The sequence below is a fragment of the Mesitornis unicolor genome, unplaced genomic scaffold, assembly GCF_000695765.1.
Source record: "Mesitornis unicolor isolate BGI_N332 unplaced genomic scaffold, ASM69576v1 scaffold10272, whole genome shotgun sequence".
NCBI classification, from domain to species: Eukaryota; Metazoa; Chordata; class Aves; order Mesitornithiformes; family Mesitornithidae; genus Mesitornis; species Mesitornis unicolor.
This window is the reverse complement of record NW_010171205.1, coordinates 1-14,894: the sequence shown is the minus strand read 5'-3', so window position 1 is coordinate 14,894 and position 14,894 is coordinate 1. Positions and strand designations below refer to the sequence as shown.

Genomic DNA, 14,894 nt, shown 5'->3' with positions numbered 1-14,894 from the left:
GAGCACAGAAGATGGGTTGCACTGCCTTGCATATTTGCAAATTCCTAAATTGCATGCTAGAAGTTTGTGTATAACTACATAGCTTCAAAGGTTGAAAAGTGCTTTTGCAGATGAGCTTTGAGTATTAGTGCAAAACTAATAAATTGCATTATAAGCATGTTATCTTTCCCACATTACTTGAAAAGAACCTCTGTGCTGTACCTGAGACAGCCTGTTTAAGTGTCCTTAGAACATTATGCTCTTGGGAGGAGTTAGAAGAAAGGGTGCAGTTGAAGTGAACAATTTCTGGTTATTGCTGAAAGAAAAGTCAGGGATCATTTTCTCTCCCCATCACCAGTCTCTCAAACAGCAGCTTCTGCCAGACGGAGTGTTCATTTTCCTCAGCAGTTCCCTTAATTGGACACAGAAAATGCTTAAGTATGTTCTGTTGGTAGGGTTATGCTCTTCATCTATTGTTCTTTAGCTTCCAATAAAAATAGCTGGATAAAAATGTCTGACACTTGCCCTGAGTTATGGTTTGTTTTGCAAACTTAAGGTAAAAAAACATAGTTTTTGAAACTGGGAAAGCAAATCAGAAGCACATTTTTCTTTCTTAGAAGAAAAGACAGTGTGAGTCTAAGCTTATCAAGTGGAAATGAAATGGTCTGGTAGTTGTATTTTGAATGAGTTGAGCAACTGAATGTCTCTTACAAACATACGGATTGAAAACACTGGAAACAGCCTTGTTGCAATAGATTTCCTGTGAAAAGAGCATAACAGTGATCCCACATCAAATTTTCAATTTTGTTGGATGCCTGTTAGCTTGAATATTGGAAGAGAAAGCAGTCGTTCTGTAGTAACCTTTACTGTGCTGTGATTTTACAAACCTTTGCTTAGCTTTCTTGCAGCCATGACAGTTCTAAATGAGATGCTACACATCACGATTAGTAAGTGAGTTATTTCGTGTTTGAGTTTTCAGAATGCAAACAGGATTACCATCATGGTCTGATAACACAGACACACAAAAGTGTTTCTGTACCTGTGTTACAATGTGAAGTCCTATCTCCTGACCCATGTAATGATGCTATCTTTGTTGTCCGGCAGTAGTGCCGTGCTGACTTGGGTAATAGTTCTCTTTCTGGTCTCTCTCTCCAAAAGAACAGTAACTGACTTCGACCTGATGGCATTTAGTAGAATTTCATATTTCTGCTTGTAGTATGTGGTGTTTGAATACGAGATGAAGTAGTTATCTATACTTGTAAGTCCATCAAGAGAGGAGGATGCTGCTTTCAGAAGGTTCTTCTTTCTGTGACCTTCCTATCCTTCCTATTCTTTCAGAGCTATCTGTGTGACATGGACTGTTGGGAGTGGGAGTAGGACCGCATCTGGAATATTGTGTCCAGTTCTGGGTCCCTCAGTTCAAGAAGGACAGGGAACTGCTGGAGAGAGTCCAGCGTAGGGCTACAAAGATGATTAAGGGAGTGGAGCATCTCCCTTATAAGGAATGGCTGAGGCAGCTGGGTCTCTTTAGTTTGCAGAAGAGGAGACTGAGGGGAGACCTCATTCATGTTTATAAATATTTAAAGGGTGAGTGTCACGAGGATGGAGCCAGGCTCTTCTCAGTGACAAACAATGATAGGACAAGGGGTAATGGGCACAAGCTGGAACACAGGAGGTTCCACTTAAATTTGAGAAGAAACTTCTTCTCAGTGAGGGTGACAGAGCACTGGAACAGGCTGCCCAGAGAGGTTGTGGAGTCTCCTTCTCTGGAGACATTCAAAACCCGCCTGGACGCCTTCCTGTGCAACCTCATCTAGGCGTTCCTGCTCCGGCAGGGGGATTGGACTAGATGATCTTTTGAGGTCCCTTCCAATCCCTAACATTCTGTGATTCTGTGATTCTGTGATACCCGGAGTAACGAGGTATTTTCAATATGAGTATGGTCGTTCTCCTTTATTAAGCAGAGTTACACAGCTTTTATAATCTCGGTTTTAGTCACGAGATAGTCACGAGCAAAGCACGCAGCGAATACATATAGCTAATTGGTTGCTGTCCATGCGTCCTGACATATGGACGGTACGCCTACTTGCGGTTAGAAAGTCCGGCTCTTATCTTCCTTAAAGTTGCAGAAGAACCTTATTTGCACTGAGGGTTGATCACATCCACAAGATCATGGCCGTGCTGGGAGAGCCAGCACTCCACAATGGACCTTGTCTTTCTTGCCTGAAATGATGATGTATTTGTGTTTTTACAGCCTCAGTCTTTGGACATATAAGAACCTTGCATGAAAAGTAGTTGTGGGGTTTTTTTTATCTTCTGAGGTGGTGAAATTGCAGTGCTCTGTGTAAATGAGCTGCTGTGGGTATCCGACGAGCGGATGTAACAAACTGTTTCTACTTTTTGGCTTATGAAAGTTTTAACATTTTCTTCTAACGTCTGTCTAATAATAGTTGTGAAACAGTTAAGCAGAAATATTCTCTTTTTATGCCAGCTTCTTTAGATACGAAGGATTGCCACAGTCTTTTCTGCCTGTATTTTAATAACAAAATTTTATAATTACTTGTATTCTAAATTTATCAGAAAACTTCAATGATGGTGGTTTGGTTTTTTTTCTGGTGACCTTTAGAAATACTCACATTTTCTTCGGTTCTGTTGGAATTGGCATGATTTATATTTTATTTTCAGTTTAAAAATATGCTGCATTGTGATAAAAAGACAACCCAGGGAAATAAATAGCATTCAGTGAACCAAAGGAGAAGAGTTTTTGTTTTAAATCGCTAGCTTGCCTTTGACTGTGTGTCTGTCTGGTTGCATGTAGAGTGGTTGAACAAATACTTGAAGCTAATTGAGGGTAGAGAGCCATTGTGATTTCAGAGAGCAACTTCCCACCCTATCTTGTCCCCTTCTTCAGTTGCCAGGCCCAGCAGAAGCTCAGACCTCTGCCAGGTCATACACTGGTTCCTTCTGCCTCTCAAGAAGGGAGCTGGAGCTGGACCAGCCTTTGCTAGTCCTGGCAATATTCGTTATTCAAGTAACTTCTCTCTTCTGCACAGCTTTTCTCTTGGAGAAGTGGTGTGCTAGAGAAGACTACTTAAGTAATTGCAGTAGATTGCTTCACTTTAGCCCACTTACCACAACATTAATTTTGGGCTTTAAGAAATCTGGAGATACTGAGTTTCTGAGTCTGTCCTTGAAAATGAAATGTGAAGTGTGTTTCCTATTGTAGCTCTTGGAGATACACGTGTGGTGTTCCGCTTTCTTTGTGTGTGTTGAGAGTGCAGCTTCTCTCTGCCTCTCCATCAGTTTCTTTACTAATCTGTTTTATTTGAAGATGCCACCAATAATTGGGAAAGATGTGGGAACGTTATCACTGAGGACTGGAATCCAAGGGAGTGTCTCTATTTCATAGGTTTGCTTAGATAAAGAATGATTTTTAGAAGTTGTAAATAAAAGGCACAAAAGGGAAATTGTACAGTATGGATTTAAGCCTCAAACAAAACCACAGGTTAGATATTTAGAGGGTAAAATATGCTCAAAAGAAGATAATGTAGTTTTAAGGAACTGCAAATAAAATAAATTAGGTCATGTTTTGTAAACAAAGCCTTTCAAATTGTTCATTATAGACAGCTTTTCTCTCTTTAGTGCTCTGCATGGCCTATCATGCTTACACATGATCAAAGAGGATACAATCTTTGCAAGTTAACTCAGGTCAGTTTTAATGGTTATGTTGGAACTCTCTCTGAGGTGATCCCAAATAGAGGATTCTCTATTAAAAGCCTGAAACAGTTCTGTAACCTTTTGTGACTTTTTTTCTTTCCTGTTTGCTCTGAGATTACACCCTTTTACTTTGCAGGACTACCACCCCCAGAATTGGAGATATTCTGCAAAAGTTAGCTCCTTTCCTCAAGATGTACGGAGAGTATGTGAAGAATTTTGATAATGCCATGGAATTGGTGAAAACGTGGACTGAACGGTCACCTCAATTCAAATTTATTATTCAAGACATTCAGGTAATGGAGAGAATAATGTAGATAGCCAAGTAATAAAAGCATATATAAAAATATATATATTTGTGGGTGAAAAAAATGAAAAAAGATAAAATTAAATACCAAATTCCTTAGAATTAAGGGTTGTTTTTATCTGCTTCACAGCGCATTCTGTGTCTTCTTTTCTTCTCTTTGCATGTGCAAAAACTCCCACACAAATCCAGTCTTTCCAGTGCAACACAGAGGACCAAAGTAGAAAGGCTGAAACATGGGAAGATTAGTAAAAAAAGTACTACATTTTGTTGTTGTAGATACTAAAAGCAAATACTGTTTTAGGATAACGTGACCTATCAGTGCAACTGCAGATCCTTGCACTGAATTCATAAGTACTCTGTTGGCTCACACCAGTGCTGTTAAGCAGAGCACTATGCTTTGGAAGCCAGTATATAATCCTAAATGATGAGCCACAAAAGCTAAAGAAAGCTTAATAGTTAAGCATTGCACCATCCTTTTCCAAGGTGCTTTTTATACCCTCTAGTGCTCCCTGTAGGTTTCTCTGTGAATTGGCAGATACATGTCTTCCTACTGCAGACAGAGCAGCTACAGATAGGATAAGGTATTTCTACTTACCTTTTCCTGCTCTATAGGATCTAGAGATTTTAAGCCACGAAGAAGACAACTATGTGTATTTAATGTAATCTTTTAATTGGATCTGACATTATGGAAATTAATACACATTTTAAAACAATTCTGAGGGGTGTTACATGATGAAGGAAACTCAAAGAGTGCTCCCTTCTCAGGTTGATAAATGGGCTATAGAGGTATATTTTTAAGAACTGTTTCTAATGTGTGGTCATGAACTGTTCTTATTAGTTCAGTTGTAATTCTTTTGTCTGAGTTACTACAAAACTAAGTTAAAATACACTGGAATTTGGCAGGTTTTTTTGGTAGGTCTTTTATTTGTGAGTTCTGGCTACTTAGGAAACTCTTTTCCTGTTTATTTTTAGGAATGAATTTCTAGTTATTTGGTTTGGTAAAGTAGTTCCATTTTCTTTCAGAATGTCTATCATGCATGTTTCAAAATACATTATTCATGTTTTATCAATCATAACTTTTATTTTACTGTATCCCGATAACATATTTGCTTACTACATTGAAATATGTTTACAATTTTTTAGAAGGAAAAAGTGTGTGGAAATTTGACATTGCAACATCACATGCTAGAACCAGTACAACGCATTCCACGCTACGAGATGCTTCTAAAGGACTACCTAAGGAAATTGCCTCAGGATTCTCTAGACTGGAAAGATGCTGAAAGTAAATATCTTCTAGCCATTAAAAGAGCTGTAATAAGATATCAGCAAGAGGATACTGGAAATTAAATATTTTTTCAGGAAAAATAAAGTGAAGAAGCAAAGTCCCTCTGAAAAAGAATGATAGAATTTCTTCAGTGGAGTTGTAGGATTCTTTGGAAAAAACTGTTTGAATAGTGGATGCAGTTAATATAAAAACTGTAAAGCCTCTAGTATTCTCCTCCTGTAGCACATAGATTTTGCTTTAGTTTTGGACTAGCACACACATTTTGATTTATTTGCTTTGCAGATGATATGGGTTTATGGTAGGTTTTCTTTTTTTCTATTTTTTTTGTTGGCATTTTGGTTCTCTTTATGCGCATTTGGAATGTATGTCTCTTAGTTGTAAAAAAATGGAGTTAGACTCATTGTATTCTTAAGCTCTTGTAGCAAAAAGAACAGCCAAGTTTTAAAATTTATTCCTCTTTGTTTTTACACAAGAAAAAGTTCAAGATATTTCCACAGATTGTTCTAAATTACTTTGCAGACAATTTTTAAAAATATTTCATTTTTAGTACCATTACTGTCAATATTTATAATATAAGCTGTTTCAACTGAAAAATCTAGTTTGACATTCTGGACTACTTTAAGAAAAGAGGGGAGAGATCCATGACTGCTCACGTCACAAAAAATGTGATTCTAAGTGCTGAAGCTCTAAAGTAATCTGCAGAAACTCCCTTCTAATCTTTCCAGATTACAGTTTCTATTTGGTCGATGACTTTCTTGTGCTTTCCACTTTACCTTGGTTACTTTTTATTGATAATTTAAGAAATTTATGGTAGTGTGTAACTCACTTAAAAATGACAAACCATTTTTTGGAATAAACTTTTTTTTTCTGTGTAATATATAAATATGTAAAAATGCAGCTTTTTAGGTTTACTTTTTTCTTTTTCTGCTGTCTAGAATCGCTGGAAATTATATCCACTGCAGCAAGTCACTCCAATAGTGCAATAAGAAAAATGGTAACTGATCCTTGTTTTCCTGTTCACTTTTAAATATATTTTATTTGAATATTTGGTGAAGCTAGGAGTGTAGATTGCAAATCTTCCCTAAAATAGCAAAAATGGATTTTCTGAGTCCAAGTGATTTCTCCTACTTAATGTATTTATACATCTGGGAGTGACAGACAAAATCTGGCATTGCATCTAATTCTCTTAAGTGGAAAATGAGACAGATTGGGTTCCTCTCTTGGCTCAAATAGCTTACACTACACTGGACTCTTAACCTTTTTTCATCTGTTTCTGTCAGTAGAAGGATAATGTTTGTAAGGAGTAGTTACTGGTTTTCTACCATATTGGGCTGGTGTGATGAGTACCATTAAGTATGTGAGATATGTTGGACAAGAAATAATGCAGGCTGTATGCATAACTACATTTTTAAAATTAACATGGAGATAACATTTCTAAAAGTACTTGCTACTGTATCAACTAAGTTAATCAGTCTGTATGGCTGACTATACCTACCAGGTATATAATACATGTTTTTCAAAGCTAATGTTTTCCAGACTTAGACAAGCTCCCATCATTTCATTTAAACATGCTTAAAGATCTGCATTTTTAATTAATGAGTTTTATAACTGTATTTTCACTGTAAAGGAGAATCTAAAGAAATTGTTAGAGATATATGAGATGCTGGGAGAAGAGGAAGACATTGTGAACCCTTCAAATGAACTGATAAAAGAAGGACAGATCCTTAAACTCGCTGCTCGCAATACGTCTGCTCAAGAACGGTATCTTTTCCTAGTAAGTACGGTGGCCTTTGTTTGCAGGAGTGGCTGTATACATTTCTAGACTCGAAAGAACTACCAAAGAGAGAGGGCAATCATCTCTAGTTCATGTCAATGCCTTTCCACTAGTGATATTAGAGCATATACCGCTTACAAAAAGGCTTGAAAATACCTTTTAGAACAGAATACATGACTTTAAATAAATGAAACTAGTGTCCAGCAACTCACTTATAAACAAGCGGTAGCCAATTATAAATGCAGGCCCTAGAGCATGAGCACTTTGACATTCTCATGAAAATGAAATGTAAAAGCTTAGGATTTTAGTCCTGATTGATTGTGTTGAGCTCCCAGTATAAGTCTCATGGTCCTGTGGGAGCTTGTTATCGTGGCAGGTCATTCTCCTGTCAGGTGTCTGTGTCCTGTCTTGGAACTAACAATGTAAAGCCATGCTCCCTCACGACTCCTTTGGAAAAGGTTTGATGTGGTTCATTGCTTCCCATGCCTTAAAAATTGCTAATATGTTTTTGTTTATGAACATCTGGCATTGCACGTCTTCTGGTTAATAAAGATCAGTAACAAGTTGTTGAGGCACAATTCCTGCTTATCTGTGCTTCAAATAAAAGGAGAAATTGAATAGTAAGATCTCAAATGGGGCTACACAGATGATTAAAATCATGTGCACTTCATATGAGGGGTGACAAGTTCAAGTGTGCTGTATCTGTGATACAGACTAGGCAATAATCTAGACAGGATTTCTGTGAATTGGGATTTAACTGAAGTGAGTTTCTCTGTTAAATAATTAATTTTGAGAAAAATGTGAGGGGAAAAATGTGAGAAAATGAAACACTGTAGATCTGATTTAATAACTGTGCTTCTAGGCTGAGGCTTTAGACATTTCAACATTATTTAAAATTCTTATCTTTAATAAAGGAATATATCTCTGTCCTGCTCATGTATTATTTTTCTCTTGTGATATTGAGGGTTTCAGTGAATAAAAACTCAAGAGCTGTTCTGTCTTGGAGAAAAGACAAATAATGTCCTTAAATAAAATCAGTTACAACTTATACAAAACCAGATGGTTTTGGTACAGGATAAATATAAATCTATACACTGAAGAAAAGAGTTCTTATTCTGCAGTTTAGAGTAGGTTTTGCAAAATTGGAACATAAGAATGGTTTTTCTAATAAAAAGTTTACAGTGGTAAAAAACATCCAGTCTGAGTATAGTTGATACTACATTCTATGAAGACTGCTGCATAGGCAGAACAATTATTCCTACATCCACTGAAGCTGTCCTTTGATTAGAAATAAACAAATAAGAATAAAAAGTTGCCTTGCGTTAGACCTTTGGTCTTCTCATCTGTCAACTGAGCAGGAAAGAACCTGCTTTCTCACCCGTTAAGTCCAGCTTTGTTATATTGTCCAGTTCTCAGTAGAAAATGTGACTGTATCTGTGTTTTTGTTAATGCAAAGCCATGCATTTCTTTTTTTTCTCCAGTTTAACAATATGTTGCTCTACTGCGTGCCTAAATTCAGCTTGGTTGGATCAAAGTTCTCAGTTCGAAACAGAGTTGGCATAGATGGTATGAAGATTATAGAAACTCATAATGAAGAATATCCACACACTTTTCAAGTGTCTGGAAAAGAGCGAACACTGGAGTTGCAGGCAAGGTAAGCAAAGTCTTTTTATCTAAGAATTTTTGGAGGATTAAATATACATACACAACAGTGAAGTTAGATTTGGAGTAAGAGGCAATGGGCTTCATCTTAATGCTAGAGTTTTGAAAATAACCTAGGCTGCCAAAAGTCACAAATTGTCTGTCCAAGAATCTCTTGGAGTAGAAGATGCATCTTCAGTTGCCTCACTTTGCAGAGATGCGTGAATGGGCTGGCTGGAAAACTGAAAGCAGCGTAGCTAACTGATGCAAAGGCAATCTGCCTGACTTTGGGACATTGTGTTAATCTGTGAACAGACTACTGCCTCTGGTACCTGAGCCACCTTGGTACAAAGGAGTTTGTTCTCTTCAGGGCATGTCCACCCAACAAAACTTTCCATCCCAGTAGAACATAGTTTTCTACGGTGGTAGATGGGCACCCACTTTCCTCCATTCCTAAGACCTGTTTCTAGTTTACTTGTTCTCCTGTCCCAGGTATCAACCTTACACTGGACGACAAGTTCTCCTTTTTGTTCTTGCGTCCTTTTCCTCTAGACACACTCTTCTGACTGGGACTTTTCTGCTTTCCTTATTAGTCCTTGTATCCTCCTTTCTGGGTTACCATCCTATTGCTGCTTTTTGCATTGCCGCGACAAATCCTTCCCTGTCTAGACTGCCCCACTTCAAATAGAGTAGGGTGCTCCACCTCTCCGTTTGGATCTCCTTAAAGATCCTATTCTTAGCAGTCAGGATTTCATTGCAGAGAGGTGAGGATTAAATAAGCAGGAGGATGTCTGTGATGGGTACATTTCTGTGTTGACACCATGTATTTGGGGACAAACCACAGCTTGCTAGCAAATGAGCTTGCAAGCTACTTTCCTTTATGGAAAAAAAAACAACTAGTAATATTTAATGAGAGTTACAGCAGTGACTATAGAAAGATAACAGCATATAGAATTTTACCTACACTATAATTGAATTAGAAATTAAAGATATACTTTGAGAAATGACAGGAAAAAGCTTTCCACTAAGGTTCACAGGACTTCCGGGGCTCATTTTTGGCTCTTAGTCACATCTCCTATAAATTGCTGTATAATATCTTGCTAAGTACTTGGCAAGTTGTTATGCCATATACCCATTTCAATGGTGAAAGGATGGCATCTTGATGTACATTTGTGAAGCATTTTTTAATTGGAAGAAAAATGATACAACAAAGTAGGCTTATTTTGTTAACTTTCCCATATTACCAGTAGTTGAAAGTATATTACATTAGTTTATTTAAGGTGTGAGAAGAATGTGTTTTCATGCTTTGTTTTATAGACATTTTTAGAATGCATTAAGTCTATACAGAATTGTGAAGGAGTAAGTACCAAATGAGATCTTACTCCATTATATTAAAATAATATTGATTAATACATGAGTATGTACCCTATACCATAATGTCCTTAATTCATGAGCTTGTATTAACAGTGTTGTAATGTTTAGTTTACCCTTGGGTTTTTCATTACTAGTAGGTTTCTATTTATTTTTCAGAACTTTCAATCACTGTTTTTAAACAGCTGGTAGATTATTTCTTTGAGAGGTTGCTGATCTGGTATGACTTTTAATAGCTTTATATTACTAAAAATATTACTATTTTAAAATGCATTTACATTTATCTTTCAACTTGAATTCACTGCTTAGTTGTTGCAAAGTTGAGAAGCCTGAAGTCATGCTTTTGTTTTCTGTTTTGTTTTGTATTTTTAAGTTTGACAGTTGGTATTGTTTAAATTTAAACTTCCTGAGAATTACTTCAGAAGCTTGGCTTTTGCAAGAAGTTTTTTATAGTGAGATAATGTTTCCTAAACTAGTTTTGGTCTAATGTGTCAAATATTTCTTTTAGTTCTGAACAAGATAAGGAAGAATGGATAAAGGTAAATTCATCTACATCCTTTATTTTCTAAATACTTTCACTGAAGCAATCAAAAAAGTAATACTCATGTTTTCTAGCTGTAGCTTCCCTCTGCTGATCAATAACTGGTCAGAATGCAGAGTCTGTTTTAAAAGTAATATGTTTGAGGAATTTCTCTATTGTTTCCTTTAGGCGCTTCAGAATACTATAGAAGCTTTTCAGCAGAGGAATGAAACTTTCAGAAATGCTATTGCTAAAGAATATGAAGATATGCCTGTTGAGGTTTCTGTAAGTTGCTGTTACTCCTTTGTAACAGTTTTGTTCTTCAAAACCAGAAAAAAAAATGGCAGAAACTTTGTTTTCAAGCTCATCATTCTTAAAGCAGAGAAATTACAAAGTAGTGTTCTTGTTGATAATTGTTTTTCTTCATAATGCCAAATCTTATAAATGAGCCTCTTTTTTTCTTAAAATGCCTAACAGTACCCTTTAAGTGATGCATAATGATTTTTGACTGAGTTCTTTGTTATTTCTTGTATAGATTTTGAAATGCAGCTTGAGCTGTGTTTTGCCATTTCCTTTCTAGAGGAAGAGAATAATTATTTCCTCTGTCTAAATTACTGCGCAACTTTTTATAGTTGCTTTTTAAAATTCTCTTATCCTCTCCCTGCCCCGCTTCAGAACGCTGAGCTTGGGAAGAGAGCACCAAGGTGGATACGAGACAACGAAGTAACCATGTGCATGAAATGCAAGGAGCCCTTTAATGCACTGACAAGGAGAAGGCATCACTGCCGAGCATGTGGACATGTAAGTGCAAAAGCCTCGCTGCTGTAGCTGGTGCTAAGGCTTGGGAAACGGGCCTAAGCATCTACTTGACTTCTGCTGGTTGCTTGTTACGCTGCAGAGTTTGTTGCTGTGATGGTGGCTGAAAGGAGAAGCTGTGTATAGCATGCCACAAAGGATCTTCTGTCTGCTTTAGTTGACATGGTAAATTTGGAAATAATTTGGAGCAGTGGAAGATGCATGTTTGCGTAAAATGTCCCATGCCGCTGGTCATACTATACTGTTACCCCTAAGTGGCCTCCACTGATCTCAAGTTTCAACACCACATCAAGCTGGCATGAGCCAGTGTTATCCCTGGCAGCACTGTCCTGCCTTTTCTTCCCGTTCTGCTGCCTTCTCCCTCCTCTTTGCAAGAAGACAACGAAGACCTACAGTTAAAACTTTTTCATTGGGTTACCTTGAAGCTGTTCCCAGCTGGGTTCAGTAACTGTGTGAACAAGCGTGAAGGAGAGATTAGGAAGGGGAGAGAGTATTACTGCTGCTTTCTGTGCATGATGCTATGGTAATGTGACTAAGAGATAGTAGTATGGCATGGGAGTTTTCGGAAATTAATAATAGAGCAAACACACTGTGCTTTCTTCTCTTGCCATCCGGCAGCTCTGCCTTTCTCCAGTAGGTGGTAGTGCAAGCCCAGGTTTAATTTTTGTATTATGAGTTATTTTGTATGATTTCTTTCTAATCTTTCTATGCAGTATAAAGGCTTGTTGCATTCACAATGCTGCTTTTGTGCTTTACAGGACGCTAGAGACTTTTTTCAGAAGCTCTGAATTATTGATTATATAGTTGTCATCTGGGGTTTTTTTTCCAGATCATTCTTAAAACTCCTCTATTAATCTTCCTTCCTTTGCCCCCCGCTTTTTCTTTAGACTCCTAACTACTTCCCGCTGTTGTAGTTCTATCCCATCTCCTTCCACATTTAATTTTAAAACAATTTTTCATGGGAATTGATTTGGGTCAGTGATAGTGTCTTTCCAAGGAGTGGCTAATTGGGAATTCTTAACTCGTGTTCTCTAGAGATACTTATTGAAGGTAGTGATCTAAATAAGTACTGCAGAGCCACGGTCCACAGTAAAGTTTTTTTCAGGTGCTTGAGTGGTTCAAGTCCATTTTTCTCCTTTACTTTTTTGAAATAACTGCACTAACACTTCTAATGCAGGGCATCCCTTTCCCCTGAAAGAACATTCTGTGGAAAAGTATATCTACTGAAAGAACTTCTCCCAGATCTTCTTGCATTTCAATTTTCTCTATATATTTTGTGAAAAGACAAAAGAAAGTATGACATTGGCACATACAAAGTGTGACATACAGTGAGTACACATTGTATTCTGTGTACTCATGAACAGATTCTGAAACTAAGTTTAATAATTTTTACGTTAAAAAATTAAACATTTCTGATTTTATTCATTTTTTAATCATTAAAAGTGCGCCTCAGTTGTACATTTCTAAGGTTATGTAGAAAACAAAATGGTAAGTGTACCTTTTCAGGTTGGCATCTAAGGAAACTGAAGGATTTTCTTCCTGCAGCATGATTTGTGCTATATTCTGATTCTATTCCTAACTTTAACGTACAGATATAATTGAAACTCTAATGTGATTATATACAAAGTACAAGTTCACACCAGGTAAATAGTACAAAACACTTCTAGTTAAGGATCAGTGGCACGGATTTGGAAAAATCATTATTTTCAATTAAGTTGCAGTTGACACAGTAGCATCATAAAGCAATTATCTTTCTTGTTCTAGATGATTAAAAATATTACTAATTTTATTTAATAATATTGATTTAAAATTAAATTTTGTTTCCATGAAGTTTTATAAATACTTACATTTTATATGTTTGCTTATCTTTCTTTTTTCCTAAGGTTGTTTGCTGGAAATGTTCTGATTATAAGGCACATCTCGAATATGATGGTAATAAATTGAACAAAGTCTGTAAGGACTGCTATCATGTTATAATTGGTTGTACAGACAGTGAAGAAAAGAAGAGGAAAGGCATATTGGAGGTATGCCATTTAAAAATACTATATGTGCATAGTTGCAAACAGTTTTGGCTAAATGCTAGCATTCTTGCAGGGCTGTTTTCTGTTTGAGAAATAAAAAGTACCTGGTCTAAATTCATCCCATCCAATCAATTTTGGTTTTCACCATTCATCTTTTACAATACTACTTTGTTTCTCACTACTTCTTTTAAAGGATAAATTATGAATCTAGCTTGTTTGCTTCTTTCCAGTTACATCAGGTAATGTGACAGAACATCACCTCACCTTATAAATTTTCAGATTTCTTCTTCTGCCCTTAAGCTGTCATAGCAACAAAAAACACTGCTATTACAGTGATTCTTGAAAACATATACCCAAACTGAAAGAACTGGTGGAGGACAGGGGAATGGTGGAGAATTTTGTTATTCGAGCCTGAGTAGTAAGATACTGTTTTGATCAGTGTATACAATGTACCTTTAAGTCATCAAATTGCTCTGAGTTCTTGACATCTAAAAATTCAAAGTCTCAATCAAATAATAAGGACCCATGTTTCTCTTATGAGCAGGGGGAGAAAAAGGCATCTTACAACTGCAATTAACCTTCACATTTCTTAAATTCCCCTCTTAATAGGCCCTTTTAAAATGCCTGACATACATTAGAGAAATATCATCCTAACTTTGTCAAGACATAGATTTGTCTTGGGATGTAGTAGAGAATGATTGACCCTTGAGCTAAATACCAACAGAAAAAGAAGGCAAAAATAAAATACAGATCGTGGTTCCATATACAGTGTTTAATCCATGTTGGCTTGACTACACCAACTTAAATGAGAGAAAGAGGAGCACAGAACTCCTCTGGCTTACCTTGTAGACAGGAGACTGCCGTTTCTTGGCACAGTGGCTATTTTAAAGTAGCTGAAGGAGATATAGAATCCTACAGATGTCAGTCTGCATGCTGGATCTCATGACAAAAGGGTGGTTGGTACCATGTTGCAGCATCCAGACAGCATCACTACTGGGAGAGGAAAAAGTGATGCAAAGAAACTTTAACACGTAACCATTTTGTGTTCTTTCTGTTCTCAGGATTGCTATTTAACCCAAGTAGCAGGTCACTGTGTCTTCAGATTTTAAGCAATTCACCTAATCTTTTCTCTAGGATTAGCACTTGCATTCTTATTTTATTCTTAGCAATGTGTTTGCATCTGATCCTGTCATAATATTTTGAATCCCAAAATAGAGTGATTGTCATACTGGATAGTTAGTAGCACTTGAATGCCAAACATGATATTATTTTAGAAATCAGACATTGATCAGACATATAAGATACAAGAAAAGGCTAGTTGTGGTGGCACAATGAAGTTTAGAGTGATCTATAAGTGTATAATCCAAAATTACTGATGAAACAGATTACACATGTTAAGGGAGTACATGTTGTGATTCTACGTATGTAATATATATAAAAGAAGCCAGAGAGTCGTGGTCAATGGG

General features: G+C 36.7%; 1 protein-coding gene across 1 annotated transcript in view; it reads left to right on the top strand.

Moving 5' to 3' along the window:
• The window catches only part of FGD4 (FYVE, RhoGEF and PH domain containing 4), a gene marked incomplete at its 3' end in the record, with an annotated part of 36,975 nt that extends 23,544 nt beyond the window's left edge, over nucleotides 1-13,431 (top strand). The window contains exons 6-14 of the mRNA XM_010179960.1: nucleotides 3,833-3,989; nucleotides 5,144-5,282; nucleotides 6,221-6,279; nucleotides 6,913-7,059; nucleotides 8,541-8,713; nucleotides 10,580-10,610; nucleotides 10,781-10,876; nucleotides 11,267-11,392; nucleotides 13,291-13,431. Of these exons, the coding sequence (XP_010178262.1) occupies nucleotides 3,833-3,989; nucleotides 5,144-5,282; nucleotides 6,221-6,279; nucleotides 6,913-7,059; nucleotides 8,541-8,713; nucleotides 10,580-10,610; nucleotides 10,781-10,876; nucleotides 11,267-11,392; nucleotides 13,291-13,431 (1,069 nt within the window). The remainder of the gene's footprint in view (nucleotides 1-3,832; nucleotides 3,990-5,143; nucleotides 5,283-6,220; nucleotides 6,280-6,912; nucleotides 7,060-8,540; nucleotides 8,714-10,579; nucleotides 10,611-10,780; nucleotides 10,877-11,266; nucleotides 11,393-13,290) is intronic.
• Nucleotides 13,432-14,894: the final 1,463 nt, after the last annotated feature.